The 27,599-nt window shown below is 42.5% G+C and overlaps 1 protein-coding gene across 1 annotated transcript in view; it reads right to left on the reverse strand.

Annotated features, from left to right (window-relative positions):
* ATP8A2 (ATPase phospholipid transporting 8A2) overlaps positions 1-27,599 on the reverse strand; it is a 1,219,142-nt gene that overhangs the window by 943,758 nt on the left and 247,785 nt on the right. The window contains exon 18 of the mRNA XM_029602569.1: positions 16,848-16,930. Coding sequence (XP_029458429.1) covers positions 16,848-16,930 — 83 coding nt within the window. The remainder of the gene's footprint in view (positions 1-16,847; positions 16,931-27,599) is intronic.

Here is a 27,599-nt window from a genome sequence, read left to right on the forward strand (position 1 = left end):
TGTGAGAGGGGAATGAAGCGAGGTGTCAGTTCAGTTTTCAGTATATGTGTCAGCATTCGGAAAGCAGCGTGTGTGTGTCAGAAACCCCTAGAGAGCATACGACTGTCAGAGACTGTATGTGAAGGGGAAGAAAGTTTGTGCACCCCCCTACTGCCACTAATCCACAACAATCTCAGAATGACTGGAAATTAAAAGTTCCCAAGTATATAAAGTGGGGGAGTTTGAATTGTTATTGGTTTTAATTATTGGAAGTTACTTGATGTGTCTGCTGTTTTGTTTTTTTTTTTAAATAACTGTTTATTGTTTTTTTCAAACTTAACAACAATATCAACGTTGTGTACATAAGAAGAACATACCATGTGGTAATAACTAATACAACTCTCCCTGTGGCATGTGAACAGTTAGTAAAACCGTACATATAAAAAACCTGTCACAAGTATATGCAATTACATCATATGTGGTATGGCATGATCAGCTTTACGGTATCATAATCCCTTCTCACCCTCCCCCTCCCTCCCTCCCCCCTCTGTGTTGTTCCTGTTTCCCTCCCTCCCTCCCTTCCCTTTCCCTCACTGAGGTCAAGTGGCTCTACATAATGTGGGTGTGGGTCTAAACTGGAATGATGAAGGTCACTCCCAACATCTGACATGAAGCATCTTAACGACCAGAGAACTCTTAACAATATACACTAAAAACACATGGGTCACATTGAAAGTACTGTTGAAAGAGTTTTTGTACAAGGTCAATCAAGGGTATACAGGGATATAAGGGTATAAGCAACCCTCCTGGGAAGAAATTTAATATGGTGTCCATAGTACAATAAGATGCAAGAAATTCGTATGGTGGCCGTAGAGCTTTAATGGTAGCAAAAGAAGTAGTAATAGCAGTAGACGTGTCGTTAATAGTAACATTGAGGTCCATGAAATATTATCGTTTACATGTCGTATACGGCCATAACGTACTAATAGAATCAGCCACACCTCGCCTTAGAGCATAAATTATGATTCAGAGCATTCTGCTTGTTTGCGCATTCATACCATATCAAACCAAATATTACCCTCCTGTGCAAAACATATCTGTTTTCTTAGGGATACCTCAAACCTAATGTGTTCTTGGATTTAAGTAGGTAAAGAGTGGGTTCCAAATATCTGACATTTCCTTAACTTTCTTTGGTGAAGTGTTTTTTGCTACTGTGTACTCTAAAGTACTGAGATTAAGTAGTTGCTTAAACCAAAACTCTACGCTCGGTGGATTTCCATCCAGCCAGTGTTTAAGGATGACTTTTTTCTCCAAAAGGCCTGCGCGGTGGAGGAAGAGCACAACCTGCTTCCCAGGGTCCACATTTAGAGAGGCAGGAGAACCAAACAACCACAAATGTGGATCCATAGGCAAGGGATCATCAAGCATCTGAGAACAGCTATCCCTAACCAGTTGCCAAAAGTGAAAAATCTTGGGGCAATCCCAGAAGCAATGTTCATAAGTGCCCCTGGCTACTTGGCATTTTGCACAGGTGTCTGTAGGCATTAGCCTGAATTTATGTGCCTGTACTGGAGAGATATAAAAACGCCAAAGAAATTTATAACTCATTTTCCTAAGCAATACATTTTCAGATACAATTGATAAGGTAAGGAACATCTGTTTGAAGTCATCTAGGGAGAGTTGAAACATGGGCCAGTCATCCCATTTTTCATGCAGGCGTACTAGAGGGTCCACCCCACCGCTGGTAGCCAATATCTTATAGTACAAGGTAATATTGGGGTGTTGATTTGAGGGGTGGTAAAAAACTTCCCATAGCTTGGTTAAGTTGGGAGAGGGAGAGAAATAACTCTCATTGTGCCGGAGGTAATGTCGTAGTTGTAAGTAGGCAAAGAAGTCTGAGTTAGGTAAATCGTATTGGTGTCTCAGGGCTTGGAAATCATGTAGTTGTTGTGTCTTAACATCATACAGTTGGAAAATATATTTAAGACCTTGACCCTGCCACTTATGGAACACCGATTGCGTATATCCAGGTGGGAATTGTGGGTTTGCAACAATGGTGAGTAAGGGGGTTAATCGATGTGGTATCTGTAGTATCTTTCCAAGATAAGACCATGTTCTTCGACAGGTTTGCAAAAAAATATGTGCTTTAAGGTCTTCCAATAAGTGTGTATAATCAATTTGTAGCAAAGGGTTCAAGTTGGGGACTCGATACCATTGAGCTATACTCTGACAAGGGACAAAAACTGATTTGTCCAATATCCAATCTCTCAGCAGTTGGATGTTACAAGCCATATTGTACCAAACCAGGTTGGGGTAGCCGAGGCCTCCAGCAGAAGGCGGCTTATATAGTATATTCATAGATATTCTGGCTTTTTTGTTTCTCCACAAAAATTTGCGGATTGCCCTTGTAACGGTCTTTATATCCTGTCGAGTTAACCAGAGTGGTATCATCTGGAATACATATAGCCATTTTGGCAAAATAATCATTTTAAAGATTTGTATCCTACCTACTAAAGAGAGTGGTAAGTTTTCCCAGCATTCTAGGGTCTCAATAGTCATTGTCAATAAAGGTTTTATATTAGCTCTGTAAAGATCCATTATCTGGATTGGGATTTTAATACCTAGGTATTTTAGCTGCGAGGTGACCCATCTTAAAGGGAAAACCCCTGGCCGTATAGCCTGCACTTTGCCGGTGACATCTATCGCCTCGGATTTTTCCTGGTTTATTTTTAAACCTGCAAAGGTTCCAAACCAAAGTTGTAGGCGGAGGACTTCCTGAAGTGAGTCTACGGGGTTAAGTAAGAAGACCAAGACATCATCTGCGAAGGCCGCTACGGTGAACCTGTTATTCGGCTCTCCGAACCCTGTTATGGAGGGGCTCTCAGCTATTTTTCTCAGGAGTGGGTCTATGGATAGGATATATAGCAGAGGGGATAGTGGGCACCCCTGCCTCACTCCTCTGCCTATCTGTACATCTCCGGATATAGCTTTATTAGCTATAATCCGCGATAGCGGGTTGAAATATAATAGAGAAATGTAATCTAGGAAGGCTCCCTCAAAACCCAGTCTACGTAAAGCAAAGAACATGTAGCTCCAGGAGACACGATCAAACGCCTTTTCTGAGTCAAACCCAACTACTAGCGCAGGGGTTCTCCGGGAACTACAAATCTGCAGTGCCGTAATGAGTTTGAGCATGTTGGAGTTGGCTTTGCGTCCTTTAACAAATCCTACCTGGTACGGTGCAATTAATTGTGGTAAAATGACATTTAGACGGTCAGCTAATATCTTGGCCAGAAGCTTTAGATCACAATTCAACAAAGATATGGGTCTGTACGAGCCAGGGAGTAGTAAGTCTTTACCCGGTTTTGGAAGAACTGTGATGTGTGCCAAGTTAAAGTCTTTGGGAAATTTGTGGTTCAGGAGACCGTCTTGATAAAAACGCACAAGGGGATCCACAATTTGCGGTCTGAGGATTTTATAAAAGTCATAGGAAAATTCATCTGGACCTGGAGATTTTCCTGGGTTGACATTTGCTATAGCATGATGGAGTTCTATTGCTTGCAATGGCTTGTTTAAATAAAGGAGTTGAGCAGAGGACAATTTAGTGTGTGATAGGCCATGGAAGAAAGAGGACTCACTAGGGTTCTGATCAGTGGTATCGTCAGTATACAATTTTTCATAGAATTCCCTAAAAACCTCACAAATGTCTGATTTGGTCGATACTGTTTTCCCTGTACTATCCTTCATCTGTGGTATAAAGGTTTGAGGCCTTGCCGCCCGAACCAGGTTCGCCATCAACTTGCCCGTTTTATTCCCATACTGAAACAGGTTTTGCTCCCCTTTATATAACTGTTGTTGTGCTCTCGTATGTAACATGGTATTTAAACGGGTAAGGGTCCTATAGTACTCCTGCTGTGAGAAAAGCCCGCCCACAATTAGCATCCTCTTATGCTGTTGTAATTCTGCCCCTAATTGTATGATGTCCTTATCAAGTTTCTTTTTACAAGATCTGTTATAGGAAATGATTTCGCCTCGTAGGACCACCTTAGCCGTTTCCCAAAAGAATTGGGGTGTGTCTACATGCTGCTGGTTATGTAAGGCGAAAGCATCCCACTTTCTTTTAAATAGGATTGGAACGAGCTGTTATTTCGCAAATTTGAAGGGAATCTCCAAATTCGTGCTTCCGGTTCCGTGAGGTCGGTTGTAAGGGTCACGGATACTGGCGAATGATCTGATATGACTTGTGCTTCAATTTTGGCCTGCGTAATACGATGAAAATCATTTTGGGATACTAGGATATAATCTATTCGTGAAAGTGAGTGGTGTGCCCTAGACATGTGGGTGAAATCTTTCTCGTGGGGGTGAAGAGTCCTCCATATGTCGATTATCCCTAATTGATTACACATATACGGAATCCCTTTTAGCTTTTTCCCTTGCCCTCTCAGAACTGGAGGACTCTTGTCAATGGAGGGATCGTGAACACAATTGAAATCTCCCATTAGGAGGAGTACCCCTTGGGAGCGTGTTAACAAAATAGACCGTAAATTCTCAAAAAAAACGTGGGAATATTCATTTGGCACGTACACACTGCATATTGTAAGGAGTACATGATTCCAGGTTCCGATGACTATAACAAATCGCCCCGCGTCATCTATAATTTGGTCTGTGATCTTGAGGTTAACACTCTTGTTTATCAATAATGCCATCCCGGCTTTCTTCCCTTGGGCCGGTGCTGCAATACAAGTGCCCACCCACTCCCATTTTAACTTTGCACTTTCCTGCGCAGAAAGATGCGTTTCTTGTAAACAGGCAACATCGGTATGTAATCGTTTAAGATGGGCTAATATTTTTTTCCTTTTTATGGGTGTCCCCAAGCCGTTTACGTTCCAGGACACCAGCTTACCCATGATCTAAAGAGATGGAACCAGTGATGAGCCAAGGCTCCTGGAATTTTACATGACTAGTGAGCTGAGGGGCCCCCAGCCTAGCCCCCAAGCTCTGCTCCAGAAGGTTGCTACCCTCATTTGAAAAAAAGCTTTGCGTTTTATGAGAGATAAGTTTATGAAACTGTGGTAAATACCAACGTATAGAGACATCACTCCATGTATGGTGAGATCCACCGTCCCTCAGTGAGCCAACATTTCCCTCCCCCCCAATTTCTCTTAAGAAACCCCCCCCCCACTTGTCCCAAAACCCTTCCCCAAGAAGAATACCCTCCCACCATCTAGGTGGTTTAGAGACCATGTGGGATGTATGTGAACAGGTGCCTCCCCACCACCTCAAACAGGGAATAGCCCTTCCCATTTTGCACTTCACAATATATAGTAAACATAGTCATTTACATAGTCATTTAGGACCCTTTGATAGAAACGTCTCATCCGGTATAACTTTGAAAGGGATGTTCTTGGACCAGTTCCGCTATCCAGGTAAAGCTGTCTCTTCTGGTGTACCTCCATCCTACAGTGGAGGAAGTCCCGGGGTCCCTTCTGTAGTAAGTCTATGCTGGTCTTGAGTGTTGCATCGGTCGGGCTTCCCGATCCGACCCTTGAGACTCTGGGTGTAGGTCCTTTGCGGGAAATCGGTGCTCCAAACTGGATGTGGCAGGACCCGTGTTCCATGAAAATTAGAAAGTATAAAAAAGGACAGCATTCTGAAATCAAATACCGGGAGCAAACTTGTGTAAGGGCCCAAACCAAATTCGGCCCAGGTGGCCCGTCCTGTATAAGTCATCAGTGAGATCCGTGCTGAAACAGGAATACTCTACAAACTGTTCCCAATTACGGGACTAAAGGCGTCCCAAGTTGGGTTAATAAAAGGTAAGAACTGTAAGAACTGAGAATTCTCCGGTGCTCTTGCATTCTTCCAACAAAAATTAGCCTATCCAGGCAGTTGCAGAAATTTACAAAAGGCCGCTGCTTGTGGGCTTAGTGTCCCGTGAGCTCAAGTCAGCCACAGCCCTGCAGAAATTGGCGCGCTTTGTCAGGAGTATCAAAAAGGTGGATTTTCTCTTGGTGCCAGAGTTTAAACTTTGCGGGGTATAACAGAGAAAATCGTATTTGTTTCTGAAAAAACTCCGTGCACACTGGCGAGAAAGCTTTACGTAGTTCAGAGACTCGGCTTGAATAGTCTTGAAAAATCCTTATCTTCTCCCCTTTATACGCTATGTCCTGATGCTTTCTGTAAGCCAGCCATATGTCCTGCTTATGTCTAAAATTAAGCAGCTTCGCAATTACTAACCTTGGCTTGTTCCGTTTGTCCACTTTCCCTCCTATTCGGTGTGCGCGTTCCACCACCAAGGATTCTCGCAGAGCTGGGAGGCCCAGCTCCTCCGGCAGCCATTTTTCAAGCAGCGAGCACAACTCATGGTCAGCCACTGCTTCAGGGAACCCCATAAACCGGAGGTTTCCCCGGCGACCGCGGTTTTCTAGGTCATCAAGTTTTTGTTCTAATGCCTTAATAGTTTTTTCTTGCGTTAGTATTTTTGTGAGGTTGGCAGACACATCATCTTCGACCACGGCTATGCGGCCTTCCGCTGTATCTAATCGGGGGGTGATCTCCGTCAAAGCGTTGCATACCTCCGTCAACCTTTCTTCCATGCCTGCCAGTTTCTCACTTAGTTTCTCGTCCAATGCAGCTCGAATTGTGTCTTTTATGTCTGCCAGAGAGATCGCCGGCGTTTGCGTGTCTCCACCCGGTTCAGTGCCGGTCGCCATCTTTGCTTCTGCTCCTCACGGTTTTTCTTTGTCTTTTTTTGCGCTTCGTGAGGCCATTCCAGGCGGCGTTTTGTGCATGAAACGAACAATGGACATATGTCCCTGCCCTGGGTGGCTGGATAGGTGCCTGGGAGAGTTCTGCGAGCCCCGTAGTTGGTGGGTGGTAGGGTCGGCGCCCAGAGCCTAGAGAAACCCGTCTGCTAAGCTCACCACATCACGTGATCTCCGTGTCTGCTGTTTTAAAATATTTTGTTGATGTTTGGCAAAATTTAAAAAAAAATTATATTTGTTTTTAATTACTGGATGTTCTATTCATTAGCTGTTTTGAAATATTTATTCTTTTGTTATTATGATTTAACTAATATTGATAATTTATATTTCTTGATTTCATTGTTTGATGCTTTATAAGGAATGGTGATGTTTTGTTTTTCCATTGTTGCACTGCATATAGGGTCTGACTTGTTGAGGTTTCCAGTTCAGTTTTTGTCTGCAAATTTCTGTTTATATTTTCTGGTCTCCTTATTCTGTATTTAGGAGTGTTTATCTGTGTTTTGCATGTGTGCCCAAGGTGAGGTATTCTGCTTAGTATGGCTTTTCTATGTAGGGATTTATAATAGCCTGGCTTGTTCTCTTTTCCAAATAGGAGGTGTATTGGTGTTTTAGGGCCTGGTGTAATATTTGCAGTGCTGCCTGTTTTAATTCTGGCATTTAGTGCCTTTTTGGTGTAGGAGGTTTACTATATTGTAACTGTAATTCAGTTTACCCAAGAGTGTGTGAGAGCCAAGCTCACACCAAACATGTTATAATAGGCCTAATGCAAATTTTATTTATTTTTCTTTTGCAGGGTTTTCCAATTGGCACTATGGCAGGGCATGTAAAATATAATGTATAAGTTATAAATGATATTATTACCTCATAAGCATACTTTGAATGTCCTTTTTGATGTAAAACCTATTGTCATAAATGCATAATATTAAATTGTGGTGGGGAGGGAGGGGCTGGGAGGTACAAGGCTGTAAGATTCACCTTTGGCACCTAATACTAGAGATGAGCTTCGTTTTTCTGGCTCGGATCGGGTTTCGGTTCAGGTGCTTCATGGGAAAACTCGTTTTCCCATGGATCGTTTTTCGCCAAAAATGAAACTGGAACCCGAACCCGAAACCGGAACGACGAATAAAAAAAACAAACCATGAATCGGAAAAAAAAACGCGAATTGAAAAAAAAACCCCACACCAACCCTTCACATTTGCTTTCTTATAACCCCCCCCCACCATCCCGATCCCTCCCCAAGACTTACTAAAGGTCCCTGGTGGTCCAGCGGGGTCCCGCGAGCGATCTCTCCCTCCATGCCGTCGGGCTGTCGGGCCTGCTATGACTCAAAATGGCGCCGATAGCCTTGCCCTTATGATGTCACAGGGGCTACGGTGCCATTGGTCAGCCCCTGTCACATGGTATGTGACAGGGGCTGACCAATGGCACCAGTAGCCCCTGTGACATCGTAAGGGCAAGGCTATCGGCGCCATTTTGAATACTGGCAGCTGACGGCCCGAGTGCAGGAGATCACTCCAGACCCCCGCTGGACCACCAGGGACTTTTGGCAAGTCTTGGGGAATGCACATCTCTACCTAATACCCGTGCACTGGGAAAGCAGAGTTCTGGAGCTGTGCTGCTTTGGGCTCTGTGACTATTCCCAGTTTTGGCCCAAGACTTAATTTTTTCTTTTTTTTTTAAGCCCTGGAGGAACAGCATGAATCACTTCTGGTTCCCCCTCCTCAAGAGTAGATGGGCAGTGCAGAGCCTAGGGAACCATTAAAGCTGCAGCAGACCATCAATGGGAATGCAATAAAGTAGAGGCAAGCAACATTCACAGAAAGGGATGGGGAGAGCCAAGAGGAAATGCCTGTGTAGTTTTGGGGAGGCTTCTGGCAGCTGGCTGTGGAACCAGTGAGCCTCCTGGAGAGTGGATTTGCCAAGAAAGGATGGGAATTGGTAAGGGAGGGGCTGGCAACAAGCAAAAAAATTACATAATGATGTGGCAGTCAGTACTAGAGTAGGGGCACGCGCCAATTAGGAAAATGGACGCTGATGAATTCAGCATCCATTTTCTAAACCGGTGGACAGCCGCAGACAGGCCAAGACTCCTGAGCTCCCGCTGTCAAGGAGACACTAGGGGCATGCAATTGATCCTAGTGCCTTCTTGACAACGCGACTCCTAATTTAAATATTGCATGGCGCCCCAGGAGAACACTCAGCGCCCACTTTCAGCGCTTTTTTTTTTGCATCAGCCCACGTGTCAGCACGAGCCGCGGCAGAACGACGGTGTCTTTCTACCCCCACACACACCCTTTCAGACACAAAGTGGGTGCCTGAAAGAGGATGTGTGGCAACTGGTTCAAGAGCTGATTGGTTGGCAAAAGACTTTAATACTAGACCAGGAATCAAGGATATATATACACTGTATATATAGTATGAGAGACGTAACCAAACTGGAGAGTGGAAGGGCAGCAACTGATTGCTTGAAAGGAAGGGGGCCTGCAGCTGTGTTTGCCACTCCTGGTCTGGGGTGTGCTCTACTACTTAGTTAACTTAGAAAAATGTGAAATTTATGTTGGAGATTTTTTTGGCTGAGTTCTGCCAGGCACCAGATCACATGGTATAGCTCTGAAGGGTCAGTTTGGCATGCCTTTGTTGAGCTGTTAAAACACATGCTGCAGGGAACACAAGGGAATCGGATACCCCATGGGCTGGTTTTGAAAAAAAATCCCCCGGGCTGATATTTTCCTGAAATCTGCCCCTGACTATGGTGGGTGAGGGTGGGATTGGTTTAAAGGGAATAAAGCAGGGCAGATTTAGCCACAAAAGTGGGGGCTCCCAAGCTGAAGACTGAATACAACTAGTTTGTTATTTCTGCATGCCAGTAGCATATCACTGCAAATCAGCTATGTTGCCCGAGCTTGGCGGGTACAGTTGAATGAATTAAGTAAGGAAGCTTTCCCTGTCCAAAGCTACTGTCTTGACCCGAGACAGTATTTAGGTAATAATGAGCGGCAGAGGTATGGATAGAACATACAAGGTAGGAGCTTTGCAGATATCTTCAATGGATGCAGAGCAGAGATGTGGTAAAGAAGTTGGTGTGGGCCTAACCTGACGAGCCTTTACTTTACTTTGAAGATGTAGTCCTGATTGATTGTAGCAATACATGATGCATTCAGAGATCCAAACAAAAAAAAAAAAAAGAGTTTTCTTTGTGACTGAAAAACCCGATTTGAGGACTTTCTTTGTGACTGTAAAGCTCTTCTGAAGTCCTGCTCGCCCTTATGGACGTGTGGTCTTGCAAGGAATGCAGGCAACGCAATGGATTGATTTAAATGAAATTGAGAAAGTACCTTTGGGAGACATTTAGAATGGGTTTTCAAAACTAATCCATTGTGAAAGAATTGAATATCAGAAAAGTATGAGACTAGTGCTTGTGATTCACTTATTCCAAGAAAGGAATTTTAGTTCTGCTGTTGCTAAGGCTTCAAACCGTGGTTTCATGAGCCAAACAAGGACTACACTCAAATCCTAAGGCACAGGAGGATCTTTTATTGAGGGTTTCAGATGTGTGAGACCTTTCATAAATCTGGCAACTGTAGACTAGTGGGAAATAGAAACACCTTCCAAATTCTTATGGTATGCTGCTATGGCGCTAATGTGAATTCTGACTGTGTTAGGTTTCAAACACGAGTTGGAAAGGCTTAATAGACATTCAAGCAAAAGAGGAATGGGGCTTTTTAAAGGGGTCCTGTCTGAAATTTGAGCACCAGAAAATAAATCTTTTTTCATTTAAAGTTTTTGGATATTCCTTTATAGTATATCCTTGAAGCAAGGAGAATGTATTTTAATTTGGGAGGCAATTTGCATATGTCTAATTAGTTGACCATCAGAGACAAAGACTGAAGATCAAGATGTAGAAAATTTGCATATGTGATGAGGAAAGCTTTCATTACTGGAAGTAGCCAGGAGATATACAAAGAGTAGTCACTGAGAGCTATGAATATTGCTGCAAGAAGAGAGGGTGCAATTGCTGAGAGAGAAAATGAGAGAAAAATACATGACAGGCCTTTGATTATTGTAGTCCCAGAAAGATGGGGCAAAGATTCAGTACTGGGAGTTGTAATGATTGCATATAGGTATATTTGATTAACAAGGGCTCTCCAGAGAAATAAAAGCCCTGGGAAAAGGTGGCTCAAGGAAGACACCAAAGAAGACAGGAGTGCTGTCAGGAAGGCTCTGCCAAGGAGGTTTTGTAGCCAAAGGAGCTAGGGTAGGTCAAATGGGACCATGATGAGGATGGAGCCACTATTACCAGGAGACCAAGGAGCCTAAAGGAAGCCAGTAGGAGCCACAGTTCAAAGTTGACCTCAGAGTGGCAGGTTGTAGCTTGGAAAGTTCTGGCATTGAAGTGCTATCAGGAAGACATTATGACTGGAGATCAAGAGCTGACTAAGCAGGATCATGGTGTGGATGAAGCAACCATTACCAGAAGGCAAGGAAGCCTAAGAGGAAACTGGAAGGAACCCACAGCTCAAAGCTGGCCATAATGTGTCACAATTTAATCTGGGAGGTAGAGCCTGAGTCTGTTATGGGGAATAGGTGGTCTGTCTGCACCAGAATATATATTAAAGACCTTGTCGTTTCTAAGAAATAATGAACCTTGACTGGCCTATGGCATAATGGGCTGCCAAATAAAACCTGTTGTTTCAGTGCTTCTGACTGCAGTTGTGAGTGTTTGCACAATCAGGAAGCAGTCCCAGAGGAGGCACAGATGAGTGCCCTTTCACACATTGGACTGTTCAATGAGCAATGGAAATATCCACCTTTTGCTGGAGGTTTTGCAAGAGTCTTTCTAGTCTTCTCAAGCTACTCAATGCCAAAGAAAAACATTGGAACCAAGAAGATTGTGCACCGAGGTACCAGTACCTATGATAGAGTTGATGATGCTAGCTTACCATCTGCACTAAGAGACTCAGCGGACAATGTCAGCTCCTGTAGAGATCTTTTTCCTGTGCCATGTGACTCAAAGGACTTCCTATCTTTCATTGCGCTGGTAATCTTCAGGATCAGGTTCTGGGCGTTACCTCCCTCTTTCTCCTTGCTAGAATCCTTTGGCACCAAAGAGTGTAATTTATTCTTTGTTTGTTTTTTTGAGGGAGTATGGTGCTTGTGCTCAGACTGCATTTGGTCAGGACTCCGAGAAGAACATTCTGCCCCTTTTATTTATTTTCTGAACATATAAACTCTCTCTTTTTTCCAGAAGAAGAGAAGTAAGGTGATCCTAAAAATTCATGGAATGTGTGGCTCCTGAATCTTCTGGCCCTGGTAGACGTGAGCACAATGGGAACCTTTTTGCTAATCATTAGACGTATAACAGCATAGTCAACCAGAGGTTTAACTCCCAGGCCAAGAGTGACCAATACCCTGGCAAAGCTAGTCTGACAAGGTCCAACTGAAATAGTGTCAGGGCGTCTTCTGCTAGCAATGGCCACCTTCCCCTTGGGTTCAGCCATCAGATGCTGGTGGAGAGCAGGGCTTAGGTAGGAGGTTCAGGTTTAAGCAGGAACATAGTTGGAAGAACAAGCAAAAACAAGAAATAAGAAGACTAGATGAGATGAATCAGACAATCCAAAGTAGCAAGGTATATTTATTTATTTATTTATTTATTTTATTTCTTTTGTATACCGACATTCGATCGAGATATCACATCGGTTTCCAGAAAACAGGTTGAATAGAGCCGGAACTGCCCTATTTTACATTGTAACAAGAGAACAGTGGAGTCGTTGAAGCAAGAAGATACACTGGAGTCATTGAAGCAAGAAGAACTCTGTAAGTAGGACTCCAACAAGAGAGCCGAGAATGAGAACCAAGTTCTGGCAACCTGCTGACTGGAAGCCTGGATATATATTTCCAGACAGGAACCAAGATGGCCACTAGTAGGCATGTGGACCATATAGCTGATCAGATATCCCAGAAGCCCTGATCAAATATCCCAGAAGCTCTGATCAGATATCCCAGAAGCCCAGAGGCCCTAGTTATTTGATATATCAATCATGGAAGTCACTTACCCTAAATGTTCTTAGAAAATGTCTGTATCTTATAAAGCCCAGTTTCATTTGTAACATCTTGAAAAATACTGAGGTGATGTCAAACTCAATACTGTAAAGAAAATCTTGCAAATGTCAAAGATATGGAATGGTATTTTATATAACTTTTTTTTTTAGGAGATTCACAAAAATTAAAGAATAGATAAAAGAAAGATTGAAGAAAAGGGAAAAATTAAGAAGCAACTTGAAAAAATCCAAGCGAGAAATTCACATTTGTTTGCAAGACCAGAAAGAAAGATTGTATGTATAGTGGGTAGCTGCATGGGAAAGCCCACACATGCTCAAAAAGACCTTACAGGTATACCAGAGCTCTGAGAGAGCTTTTTTATCTCAGTGCCATTGGATAACATCACTCATTTCTGTGGTTGATATTATCTTGCTTATCCATGGAGAGCAGAGAGTCCAATATGCTGGTAATTACTATGGTAGTTTACATGATCAACTAATTCACATAGGGACATATTTGGTTTTAAAAAATAGACCTTTAACTACTCCTGCAATTGACAAAAGCCACCCATAAAAACAGTTTGGTCAAGTTATTAGGCAGCACAATTAAAAGAGCAGTTAAAATAAAAGCATAGTCAAAAGAGCAGAATGAAGATAGCACAATTTTAAAAAACTAATAGCATCACCTTTTTTCTGTACATTAGGGGTGAGTGAGAGAGAGAAAGAGAACAAACCTCTGTAGAGATCAGTATGTCATTTTACAATTTATACCACTGTAAGAGGAGGCACTTTTAACTTGGTGTGGGGGTTGGGGGAGGGGCAGTTTTACATACACAGTTCTGTCCTGAATCATAATAGACTAGCTTCAAGTAGAGAATGCATTGTACAAATCAACTCCTCTTGTATCTTTCATTGATTCAAACAGAAGAAAATCTTCAGAAATGTCAAATTTGCTGTTCGTACCTCCTACTGTGTATGTAAAACTGCCTCTCCCCCCAAAAAAACCCCCAATCCGAGTTAAATGTGCCCCCTCTTACAGTGGTATAAATAGTAAAATGACATATTGGTCTCTACAGAGCTGCACTCTCTCCTTGCAGAAATTACCTATGTAAATGCAGGAGCAGGGAAATTAGCCTAGCCCTGCCCCTTTTTTTTTATCATGGGCACTACTCCTGCTATAAATATAGCATTTTGATAAATCTAAGGGTAAGAATCTTTCTTCTTAACTGAAAAGCAGTTCACTAGTTCATATTGATTCTCCAGAAGCACAAAATGAATTTAATATGCAACCCACAGTTTCATTATCAGTCAGGGAAGGACTGAGCACATATGAAAAATTAAAAGTTGCCCTCATCCTGGGCTGCCAGCAGCTAGGCCCTGCACCCCAAAGCCCTCTCCCATTACACTGGATAGCATCTGGACAGTTTTGTCATCAGTGGAGGCCACACTTATTGCCTTAACTGTTTCCCATCAATAATATTTCGGCCCAGTCCCAATCTCAGCAAGAACAATTGGTAGCTCACTCGGATTAATTTATAATTTGAAGCATTCCACAGAGAAGATTTTGTCTATCCAGTATATTATGATTCAGGACAGGACTGTGTTACATTGCAGAATACAGAGTTTGGAAAATTCCGCTAAAAACTTGAATTTGCGGGTTTTGAATTATCTTGCGGTGGCTGCGATTGCCCCTGCTGAGTAATTTATTGTGGGATGTGCTTGGGATTTAATGTGGGATGTGCTTGGGATTTCATCAGGGGCGATTCCTAAAATCAATAAAACGTACTGTCTTTTACTAAAGAGAAATTCTGCAGACGGTGATGCTATACAAAATCCATCTCAACATCTGGTTGATGATCTAGATGTTTTGGCATTACTAGTATCTACTACTGTTGGATGAAGCCCATCAAGCCACCTTGTTAATATCATTTTCTTCTTTACCAGACTGGGACTTGGTTTTTCGTCTCTTTTTTTCAATCTCTTAATGCTCTGTTTATGGGAGTGTACGGTTTGAATATTTCCTGAACTGTAGCGCTATCCAGGAACATAGAAAGACATTTTTGGCTATGAAACAGGAGGGTATTTCTTTAGGGGCTAGAATCTTACTTCGATTTCCTTGTAAATGCTTAGTTTCTTTTTCCTCTGAGAAGTTTCTTTGTTCCCTCTCAACTTAGTAGATATTGATTTTAGGAAACCTGTGATTAATTCTTTCAGTGCTTGAACTTGTATGGGTTTTAGTGAACATTGTGTGAGATCTTGTCCTGATATGGTTAATACACTCAGTTAACGTCCTCTTTTTACTTACTTCATTTCTTTGTTATATATCACCCTTTATTTCTTTCTTGGATCTCCTCCTATTGTGGATTTTAAGTGGCAATGTTTGTAATTTTGTTTTTACATTGTTCTTTTTCTTTATTCTGTATATTTTCTGTATTTGATTGTCTTTTTTAATGCAAGATAATGCAAGATAATCTTGTATAATCTTGTATTATTATTTTTGAAGATATAAAGAGTTTAAAAGTTATATAAAAGTATATGCCATTATTTTGCCTGCTACAAGACAGAAGATGAGTCATGCCAGCTTTTTTTTTTTTTTTAGTGATGATGCAGATGGGCAACAGTGGCTCATCCACATTGTAAGAGCCACTGTTGCCCAGACAAATTTTGAAATTGATGAGAACATAATAATAAAACAATTTGTCATGTATTTCAGTACTGCTTTCCTCTTCCTAATTTATTTTTATGGTTTTTATAATAGGTCTTTTTTTTCCTGCTAGATATCCAGAGGACAGTTTTCAAAAGTCAGGCACCTGGGTAAATACTGATTTACCCAGGAAAAAAGGCTGGCTGAAAATGACCCTCTTTCCACCTGGTTAAAAGTACTTTTACCCACACAGAGAGGAGGTATTCTTGGGAGCGTGTTTAGATTGGGGGAGGAAACTAATGCACACAGATTCGATTTTCACATCTGCCCATGTTAATTTCTAGGGGAAAAAAACGGTACTCACAGACTAAGCAGCTGGAACTGTCTGATTGTACTTTTCCCCAGGGTAATTTTCGAAGGGAACGTAGCCTGTGTGTAAAAAGTACCCACGGGCTTTGCATCAATGCAGGCAGTTTGAAAATTGCCCCACCAGTATCATATCCCAATGGGATACTTATTCCATGGCACAAGGTAAGATTTCAGGCAGATTGCCTGACCAGTCTTTTGGCACTTGCCATCCTCTGATTCTTACCAAACAGTTGCATAAGAAAAATCCTGTGAACCTTAATTACATAAAAAATACTTGTTTTCATTTCATTTTACTTACTTTTCCTCATTTAACTTTTTCTCAGATGAGACTGAAATACATTTATATTTACATTTCAAATGCATTTGAGCTGAACTGCATGACTTGACAGAAATACATTTCTGCTTCACTGTACACGTCACATCAAATGGCTTTGAAATAAAAAGGAAAAAACTTTTAAACACATCTGAAGAAGAGTTAAATGAGGACATACAATATATTATATATATATATATATATATATATATATATATATATCTTACTTTGGGGGTCATTTACTAAAGGTTTTCTCCCATTCTGTGTCCATGGGAAAAAATACTTAGAAAATTACCCCCTTTGTTACCTCTTTTTTAAATCCAGATTAATCTTATCATGGAAATCAACAATTTCACAGTCAAAAGTGTACTAACAGAAATCATCTAAGAATTATAAGGAGATTGCTGGATCTCTTCAATCGTAAATGGGGATTAAAAATTAACGCATTGGAGCATACACCATTATGTATTTTTGCTTTTTAAAAAGCAATTAGATTCCTATCAGCAATTTTCTTTAAAGAAAAAAAAAAGCAAAACAAAACACGGGCCTTACTGACTGACATTGCCTTTCCCAGAAGTTTTTCTAGTCCCGTATTCTCCCTTTGACACAGCTTATATGATTTACTTATTTAATTCAACTTGCTTGCTGTTTCACAGACACACTCAAAGCGGATACAATAAATTACCAAATACATAAAATTTACAATAGCTTACTTTCAAGGTCATCATTTATCTACTTACTGCATCAATGATAACTGATTCTGGAGTTCTTGCGGTGAATGTGTAGCCGAGTTTTTTTGCTGCCTTTACTAAGGCGCCTTCATCTGTTAATAGAAACATTTTGGATTTATTGAGGATTAGTCATGGTCATGATCAAAGCATGAAGTGTCACTGGAAGAAAGTTACATCCAACAATAGAGTATTCCCAGGGAACTGTATATCTGAAATTAAAAAGTTATCTTCAGTTTTGGATACAAGACATGACTAACAGACTTTCATTAAACTTTTTAAAAATTCATTGTGGGCTCATTTTACTCAAACTTAGGATTTAGAAAAGTTTATGGCCAATAAAAGCAAACCTTATATCTTATATTTAAAAAAGCAAACCTTATAGCTTATATTTAAAAAGTACAGCTTCAAAGGTCTGTGAGCCCAGTATTTAAAGGCATTCAGCTGGATAAGTAATTAACTGGCTAAAATTTAACCAAATAAGATAGGGCATTCTGGGGCCTTAAAAGGCTGAATATAGGCACCTTAGGCCTGGATTTCTCAAAATGCACTAAATATTGCATGCAATAGGAAAAGGGGCGTGTTTTATGGTAATAGGCTGTTTATTGCAAAGTGTGCTATCTTACATAGAAACATAGAAACATAGAAACATAGAAATGACGGCAGAAGAAGACCAAACGGCCCATCCAGTCTGCCCAGCAAGCTTCACACATTTTTTTCTCTCATACTTATCATTTTCTCTTAACTCTTGGTTCTATTTCCCTTCCACCCCCACCATTAATGTAGAGAGCAGTGATGGAGCTGCATCCAAGTGAAATACCTAGCTTGATTAGTTAGGGGTAGTAGGGGTAGTAACTGCTGCAATAAGCAAGCTACACCCATGTTTATTCCCTTTACCCAGACTATGTCATACAGCCCCTATTGGTTGTTTTTCTTCTCTCCTGCCGTTGAAGCGGAGAGCCATGCTGGTTATGCATTGAAAGTGAAGTATCAGGCCCTTTTGGTTTAGGGTAGTAACCGCCGTAACAAGCCAGCTACTCCCTGCTTTGTGAGTGCGAATCCTTTTTTTTTTTTTTTCTTCTCCCCTGCAGTTGAAGCTATTCTGGATATGCGTGAAGCCTCAGCTTTTCTTATTCCCCTGCTGTTGAAGCAGAGAGCTATGCTGGAAATGCTTGATGTATCAGCCTCTCCCATGCCATGAAGCAGAGAGCCATGCTGGATATGCATCGAAAGCGAAGTATCAGGCACATTTGGTTTGGGGTAGTAACCGCCGTAATAAGCCAGCTACTCCCCGCTTTGTGAGTGCGAACCCTCTTTTCTTCTCCCCTGCCGTTGAAGCAGAGAACTATGCTGTATATGCTTGGAAAGTGAAGTATTAGGCTTATTTGGTTTGGGGTAGTAACCGCCGTAACAAGCCAGCTACTCCCCTCTTTGTGATAGCAAATCCTTTTTTCCACATTTCCTCTTGCCGTTGAAGCTTAGAGCGATGTTGGAGTCACAGTAAGCATCTGTATGTTTATTTAATAAGGGTATTGTCTCCGGGCAGTAGCCATCTTTCTGGTGAGCCACCCACTCTACATTGGCGGTCTCTTGACTTTATGGATCCGCAGTGTTTATCCCACGCCCCTTTGAAGTCCCTCACAGTTCTGGTCTTCACCACTTCCTCCGGAAGGGCATTCCAGGCATCCACCACCCTCTCCGTGAAGAAATACTTCCTGACATTGGTTCTGAATCTTCCTCCCTGGAGCTTCAAATCGTGACCCCTGGTTCTGCTGATTTTCTTCCTACGGAAAAGGTTTGTCGTTGTCTTTGGATCATTAAAACCTTTCAAGTATCTGAAAGTCTGTATCATATCACCTCTGTTCCTCCTCTCCTCCAGGGTGTACATATTTAGATTCTTCAATCTCTCCTCGTACGTCATCTGATGAAGATCCTCCACCTTCCTGGTCGCCCTTCTCTGTACCGCTTCCATCTTGTCTTTGTCTTTTTGAAGATACGGTCTCCAGAACTGAACACAGTACTCCAGGTGAGGCCTCACCAAGGACCTGTACAGGGGAATAATCACTTCCCTTTTCTTACTCGATATTCCTCTCTCTATGCAGCCCAGCATTCTTCTGGCTTTTGCTATCGCCTTGTCGCATTGTTTCGCAGACTTCATATCATTAGATACTATCACCCCAAGGTCCCTCTCCTGCTCCGTGCACATCAGCCTTCCCCCCCCCCCATCGAATACATTTCATTCGGATTTCCACTCCCCATATGCATGACTTTGCATTTCTTTGCATTGAATCTCAGCTGCCATGTCTTCGACCACTCTTCCAGTTTCCTTAGATCCCGTCTCATTCTCTCCACTCCTTCCGGCGTGTCCACTTTGTTGCAGATCTTAGTGTCATCCGCAAAAAGACAAACCTTACCTTCAATCCCGTCCGCAATGTCGCTCACAAAGATATTGAACAGGACCGGTCCCAACACCGATCCTTGCGGTACACCACTTATAACCGCTCTCTCCTCAGAGAAGGTTCCATTTACCATCACACATTGTCTTCTGTCCGTCAACCAATTTGCAATCCAGGTCACCACATCGGCACTCACTCCCAAGCTTCTCGTTTTATTCACCAGTCTCCTGTGCGGAACCATATCAAAAGCTTTGCTGAAATCCAAGTATATGATATCGAGTGCTCTTCCTCGATCCAATTCCTTGGTTACCCAGTCAAAAAAGTCAATCAGATTTGTCTGACAGGATCTTCCCCTGGTGAATCCATGTTGCCTCTGGTCCATCGATTCTCCGGACTGTAGATTGTTCACTATTCTCTCTTTCAGCAGTGACTCCATTACTTTTCCCACCACCGAAGTGAGGCTAACTGGTCTGTAGTTTCCAGCCTCCTCCCTGTTGCCACTCTTGTGAAGTGGGACCACCACCGCTCTTCTCCAATCACTCGGCACCACTCCCGTTTCTAGGGATCTATTGAACAGGTCACACAGTGGAGCCGCCAGAACATCTCTGAGCTCCCTCAATATCCTTGGATGGATACCATCAGGCCCCATGGCTTTATCCACTTTCAGGTTCTTTAGCTCTTCCCACACATTTTCTACTGTGAAAGGATTTTCATCTATTCCACTTCCCTCCAGTTTCTTGTTGTGTAGAGATGGTCCTTCTCCAGGGTCTTCTTTAGTGAACACAGAGCTGAAGTATTCGTTTAATATTTCTGCCATTTCTTCGTCACTCTCCACACATTGATCATTACCACCTTTCAATTTTGCTATACCACTTTGGACCTTTCTCTTTTCGCTGATGTATCTGAAAAATGTTTTGTCACCATTTTTTATCTCCTTGGCAATCCTCTCTTCCGCTTGACTTTTTGCCAACTTGATTAATTTCTTTGTCTCCCTCAGTTGATTCAAATATGCTTTTTTGTGCTCCTCCCTTTGGGATCTTTTATATATCTTGAATGCTGTTCTTTTAGCTTTAATTTTGTCAGCCACCTCCTTTGAGAACCAGATAGGTTTCAGTTTCCTTTTGCTTTTCTTTACATTTCTAACATATAGAGCAGTTGCCTTGGTGATTGCTCCTTTTAGATTGGTCCACTGCTGATCCACATCTCTCTCGTTCTCCCATCCTTTTAGTTCTTCCTCCAGGTACTTACCCATTTCCTCAAAGTCTGTGTTTTTGAACTGTAAAACTCGGGTCTTTGTGGTTCTTTTCCCTATTCTTTTATTGATATTAAACCATACCATTTGATGGTCACTGCTGCTGAGGTGGGCTCCCACCTGGACATCTGAGTGCTTCGCATAGGTATTACTGCAAATTGTGATAACTTTTTTGCACTTTGCAGTAAGTGCCAGAATTGTTGTAATTCCTACCTACAACCACTGGGGGGGGGGGGAGAAAGAAAGAGAGAGAAAGAGAGAGAAAGAGAGAGAGAGCGCCTAGCCATAATGCCCTCATACTAGGGAGGTATTTATGCCTCTATATGAGGCCCATCTAGTTACTCGAGGTGAGGTTTAGGGGTTAGGGGCCACTTTGACATTCAGAGTGAGACATACGAACAGAACAGTGCTCTCTTGTGAAGATTTGATGACCTTCAGAGTAAGGAAACTCACTGTTGTGGTTACATGTGTTTTGGTGGATCCTTGGGTGCTGTGGAGATGACCACGCCCACAGGGAGGAGCCCCGTGAGGAGCCACAGCACTGGGCTAGACCTGTACTACACAAAACTCAGGATAGTTCTTTATTAGACAGCTTGAAGAGAACCACCAGAGGTGGCAGTAGTGAGGCAGTCAGTAGTTGCAGACTCAGGGACCTCAGCAGAGGGAGCCCTTCTCTCCTAGTTGACGTCAGGAGGTTCTGCAGCAGGTCTCCTAGCAAGGAGATACTGTGGATGAGATAGACTGAGAGTTAGAGTACTCACTAGGTGTTTGCTGTTGGTATGCGATTCCCCCAGGTATGTTGTAGAAGATACAGGCACCGAGGCAGGGAGAGCAGGCCCTTGAGGAGCGAGTACCTGTTGCCTGTAAGGCACCTGAAATAAAGCAGAGGGCCTCTGAGGGCGGGTATCCAGGTTAGCAGTTACCCCGAAGGGCAGAGAGACAGCTTCCTGCGGCAGTACGGAAGTGACAGAGTAGCGTAGACAGGAACGGATTCGAGTCCTTGCTATCTCAACGATCTAGAAAATTAGTGAAGGTAATATACCCGGATGGCGTGATGTCAGCATGAGGGAACGCCCTCAAGGTTCATGCCAAGGGTGGTACAAAGATGTGGGTTGTGCGCACGCATGGACCCTAGTAGGTACCTGGGAGGCGCAATGGCGGGAGGCTGCACCATAGCCGTTCCGGGGACACCAGAGAGGTCAGCTTGTAGACGCAGAGGTAGCCATCTTTCCCAGGTAAGCGAGAGGAGCCGTGAATAAGGTGAGGCAAATGGGGTGAAGCCGTCTAGGACCAACGGACGCAACACTCACCCAAAGATGAGATTTGTGCAATGTTCTCTCAACCTAGCTTGATGTTACCCAGGTAGAGAGTCCATCAAGCTAGGTTGAGAGAACATTGCACAAATCTCATCTTTGGGTGAGTTTCCTCACTCCGAAGGTCATCAAATCTTCACGAGAGCACTGTTCTGTTCGTATGTCTCACTCTGAATGTCAAAGTGGCCCCTAACCCCTACACTAATACCTAAACGTCACCTCGAGTAACTAGGAGGGCCTCATATAGAGGTATAAATACCTACCTAGTAGGGGGGCATTATGGCTAGGTTCTCTCTCTCTCTCTGTCACGAGGGCCTGATAGCTAGGCTGGCTCTCCAGCAGCTTAAGCCATGAAATATGTGACGCCAAAATTGTGAAGTCGCCACAAATCCCACGGCAAACCCTTTTTCTGATTTGCATCGCACCATGCGTTAAAGCGTTTTCGTATGCGTTAAAGGCATTTTCACATGCGTTAAAGGTGCTTAACACATGCGTAAACACCATATAGCACTTGACAATAATGATCATAACATGATCAAAATTAAACTAATAACTGGAAGGGGTAAATAAAGTAAATCTTCAGCTCTAACACTAAATTTTCAAAAGGGAAATTTTGATAAGATGAGGAAAATAGTTAGAAAAAAACTGAAAAGTACAGCCGCAAAGGTTAAAAATGTTCAACAGGCATGGACATTGTTTAAAAATGCAATCCTAGATGCAATCCTAGAATGCAAAATGCAATCCTAGATGCAATCCTAGAATGCAAAATGCAATCCTAGATGCACAGATGTATTTGTTGCGAGCGCGGAGGCACAGTCACTTGATCAGAGAGATGTGAGCCCTTGGGCCACGGCGCGGCTCAGGGAGGAGCCGCGAGACACACACCATGGGAGGTGACAATGTTCAGGCACAGGCTGGAGCTGGAACAAGGCTGGACCAGGATCAAGACTTGGAACATCAGGAATGTCAGGACAAGGAACATCGGAATTTCTGGACATGGAACATCAGGACACTGAGAAGACAATGAAGGTCCAGCCTTGTTCCAGCTCCAGCCTGTGCCTGAACATTGTCACCTCCCTTTTATAGGGCTGGATGAAGGAGCAAACTGATGATGTCATCTTTGGGGCCGCAAAGCTTTTCCCACCACTGGCCCTTTAAATACTGAAGTGAGGCGTGCACCCGTGCCTAGAGGAACCTGGGAGATTGAGGAAGTCGGCAGCGACACCAGGCCATGAAGAGGTGTGGCAGCTTCCTAGCCGCATGCAGATGGAAGGAAGAATGGTCTATGTGCCGTGAAGATGAGGTGTCCCAGTGGTGGCGCCAAGCCACGAAGAGAACAAAGATAGTGGTGGCTTCCCTGCCGCAAGGAAGAGGAAGTCAGCGGCAGCACCAGGGCCGCGAAGAGACGTCCCGGCAGTGGCTCCCACCGCAAGGAAGAGGAGCAGCAGCGGCTTCCCAGCCGCTAAGAGGCAGACTCCATAGCGGCAGCTCTCCCGCCACGAAGAGCAAGACCCCAGAGTCAGCGGCGTCCCAGGCCGTGAAGGTGGGTCATCCTGTGGCATCAGGCCGGTGGTCAGGCGGCAACTGGACGTAAGAGGCTGCTCACAGGATGGGCTCCGCAAGCAGCATCGTAACAATATTCCATGCATTAAGAAAGGTGGAAGGAAGGCAAAACGATTACCGGCATGGTTAAAAGGTGAGGTGAAAGAGGCTATTTTAGCCAAAAAAACATCCTTCAAAAATTGGAAGAAGGATCTATCTGAAGAAAGTAGGATAAAGCACAAGTATTGTCAAGTTAAGTGTAAAATATTGATAAGACCGGCGAAGAGAGAATTTGAAATAAAGTTGACCTTAGAGGCAAAAACTCATAATAAAAACTTTTTAAAATATAGTACATAAGAACATGCCATACTGGGTCAGACCAAGGGTCCATCAAGCCCAGCATCTTGTTTCAAAAGTGGCCAATCCAGGCCAAAAGAACCTGGCAAGTATCCCAAAACAGTCTATTCCATGTTACTGTTGCTAGTAATAGCAGTGGCCATTTTCTAAGTCAACTTAATTAATAGCAGGTAAAGGACTTCTCGTCCAAGAACTTATCCAGTCCTTTTTTAAACACAGCTATACTAACCTCACTAACCACATCCACTGGCAACACATTCCAGAGTTTAATTGTGCGTTGAATGAAAAAGAACTTTCTCCAATTAGTTTTAAATGTGCTACATGCTAACTTCATGGAGTGCCCCCTAGTCCATCTATTATCCGAAAGAGTAAATAACCGATTCACATTTACCCGTTCTAGATCTCTCATGATTTTAAACACCTCTATCATATCCCCCCTAAGCCGTCTCTTCTCCAAGCTGAAAAGTCCTAACCTCTTTAGTCTTTCCTCATAGGGAACTGTTCCATTCCCTTTATCATTTTGGTCGCCCTTCTCTGTACCTTCTCCATCGCAACTATATCTTTTTTGAGATGCGGTGACCAGAATTGTACACAGTATTCAAGGTGCAGTCTCACCATGGAGCGATACAGAGGCATTATGACATTTTCCGTTATATTCACCATTATTCACCATTCAAACCGCCCCACTAGAACCACCCTCGCCGGCACCCTGTACACCCCACCCCTCAGAACCGCCCACCTTACCAATACCAGGGAGAGAGCTTTCACTATCGCCGGCCCCACACTCTGGAACTCCCTTCCTCCCCACCTACGACTCGAACCCTCCTTACACAATTTCAAAAAAGGCATCAAGACATGGCTCTTCAGACAAGCCTATCCAGACATCAATCAAACATAGCCCCTCCTCCCCCCCATCCCCCCTTCCCTCCCTGCCCTCGGTTTATGTTGGGGGGGGGGTTTTGAGGTTTTTTTTTTCTTCCTCCCCCCCCCCACCACCCTACTCTGCCTGCCTTAGACATGTACCAAGGAAATTATGTAAAATAGTTAATTTTCTATTGTTTGTTACTGTTCATCATTGTTAATTCCTGTCATTTTTCGCTAGGCTGCCTCTATAATTCCAGCTGTCTTTATCCCTTACCCCCTCTTCCCTTTTCTCGCCTGCTCCCCTTACCCGCCCCCCTTGTTCAATGTATTTTCTACCTGCTTCAGTTTTTTGTAAACTGGCGTGATGTGTCCTACGAACGTCGGTATAGTAAAAGTTCTTAAATAAATAAAATAAATAAAATTCCCTTTCTAATAATTCCCAACATTCTGTTTGCTTTTTTGACTGCTGCATCATACTGAACTGATGATTTCAATGTGTTATCCACTATGACGCCTAGATCTCTTTCTTGGGTAGTAGCTCCTAGTATGGAATCTATCATTGTGTAACTATAGCATGGGTTATTTTTCCCTATATGTATCATCTTGCACTTATCCACATTAAATTTCATCTGGCATTTGGATGCCCAATTTTCCAGTCTCAGAAGGTCTTCCTGTAATTTATCACAATCTGCTTGTGATTTAACTACGCTGAACAATTTTGTATCATCTGCAAATTTGATTACCTAACACGTCGTCTTTCTTTTCAGATCATTTATATATTGAAAAATACAGGTCCCATTACATATCCCTGAAGCACTCCACTGCCCACTCCCTTCCACTGAAAAAATTGTCCATTTAATCCTACTCTCTGTTTCCTGTCTTTTAGCCAGTTTGTAATCCATGAAAGGACATCGCCACCTAACCCATGACTTTTTACTTTTCCTAGAAGCCTCTCATGAGGAACTTTGTCAAATACCTTCTGAAAATCCAAATACACTACATCTACTGGTTCACCTTTATCTACATGTTTATTAACTCCTTCAAAAAAGTGAAGCAGATTTGTGAGGCAAGGCTTGCCTTGGGTAAAACAAGAAACTTGTGAGGGAGTCGGTTGGACCGTTAGATGACCAAGGCGTTAAAGGGGCTCTTAGGGAAGATAAGGCCATTGCAGAAACACTAAATTAAATTTTTGCTTCTCTGTTTACTAATGAGGATGTTGGGGAGATACCGGTTCCGGAAATGGTTTTCAAGGGTGATGAGTCAGATGAACTGATTCACTGTGAACCTGGAAGATGTAGTAGGCCATTTCAACAAACTAAAGAGTAGCAAATCACCTGGACCGGATGGTATGCATCCCAGGGTTCTGAAGGAACTAAAAAATGAAATGTCAGATCTATTAGTTAAAATTTCTAATCTATCATTAAAATCATCCATTGTACCTGAAGACTTTAGGGTGGCCAACATAACCCCAATATTTTAAAAGGGCTCCAGGGGTGATCCAGGAAACTATAGACCATTGAGCCTGACTTCAGTGCTGGGAAAAATAGTGGAAACTATTCTAAAGATCAAAATCACAGAGCATATAGAAAGACATGGTTTAATGGAACACAGTCAACATGGATTTACCCAAGGGAAGGACCAACAAAACAACAAAAAAATAATTGTAATTCTGTTAAAGTTGTTCCGCTGAATTCAATGTACAGCATTGTTAAAAATGTGAACCGGAGTGAAGGCCTCCGCCAATACTTCGGTATATAAAAGCTTATAAATAAATAAAAAATAAAAGCAAGAAAGGCTAGCTAAAAAAAAGCCGTGAGGGCAACAAAGGGAAGTCTTGCCTCACAAATCTGCTTCATTTTTTTGATGGGGTTAATGAACATGTGGATAAAGGTGAACCCATATATGTAGTGTATTTAGATTTTCAGAAGAAGTTTGACAAAGTGTCTCATGAGAGGCTTCTAAGAAAACTAAAAAGTCATGAAATAGGAGGCCATGTCTTTTCATGGATTACAAATTGGATAAAAGACAGGGAACAGAGTAGGAGTAAATAGTCCAGTTTATCAGTGGAAAAGGATAAACAGTGGAGTGCCTCAGGGATCTCTACTTGGACTGATGCTTTTCAATATATTTATAAATGATCTGGAAAGGAATATGACGAGTGAGGTAATCAAATTTGCAGATGACAAAATTATTCAGAGTAGTTAAATCACAAGGGGATTGTGATACATTCAGGAGGACCTTGCAAGACTAGAAGATTGGGCATCCAATGGCAGATGAAATTTAATGTGGACAAGTGCAAGGTGTTGCATATAGGGAAAAATAACCCTTGCTGTAGTTACACGATGTTAGGTTCCATATTAGGAGCTACCACCCAGGAAAAAGATCAAGGTATCATAATGGATGATACTTTGAAATCATCGGCTCAGTGTGCTGCAGCAGTCAAAAAAGCAAACAGAATATTAGGAATTATTAGGAAGGAAATGGTGAATAAAATGGAGAATGTCATAATAACTCTGTATCGCTCCATGGTGAGACTGCACTTTGAGTACTGTGTAAAGTTCTGATCACCGCAGGTCAAAAAAGATACAGTTGTATTGGAGAAAGTACAGAGAAGGGCGACCAAAATGATAAAGGGAAAGGAAGAGCTCCCCTATGAGGAAAGGCTAAAGAGGTTAGGCTGTTCAACTGGGAGAAGAGGCAGCCGAGGGGGGATATGATAAAGTCTATAAAATCATGAAAGGATCTGAACGGGTAGATATGAACTGGTTATTTACTCTTTTGGATAATTCAAGGACTAGGAGGTATTCCATGAAATTAGCAATTAGCACATTTAAAACAAATGGGTAAATCACTTTACCCTCCATTGCCTCAGGTACAAACTTAGATTGTAAGCCCTCTGGGGATAGAGAAACACCTACAGTACCTGAATGTAAACCAATGTGTTATCTCAGATCGAATGTCGGTATATAAAAATAAATAAATAAATAAATAAATAAATAAATAAATAGATAGATAGATAGATAGATCAGAGAAAATTCTT

The sequence above is a fragment of the Rhinatrema bivittatum genome, chromosome 5 (assembly GCF_901001135.1).
Source record: "Rhinatrema bivittatum chromosome 5, aRhiBiv1.1, whole genome shotgun sequence".
NCBI lineage: Eukaryota > Metazoa > Chordata > Amphibia > Gymnophiona > Rhinatrematidae > Rhinatrema > Rhinatrema bivittatum.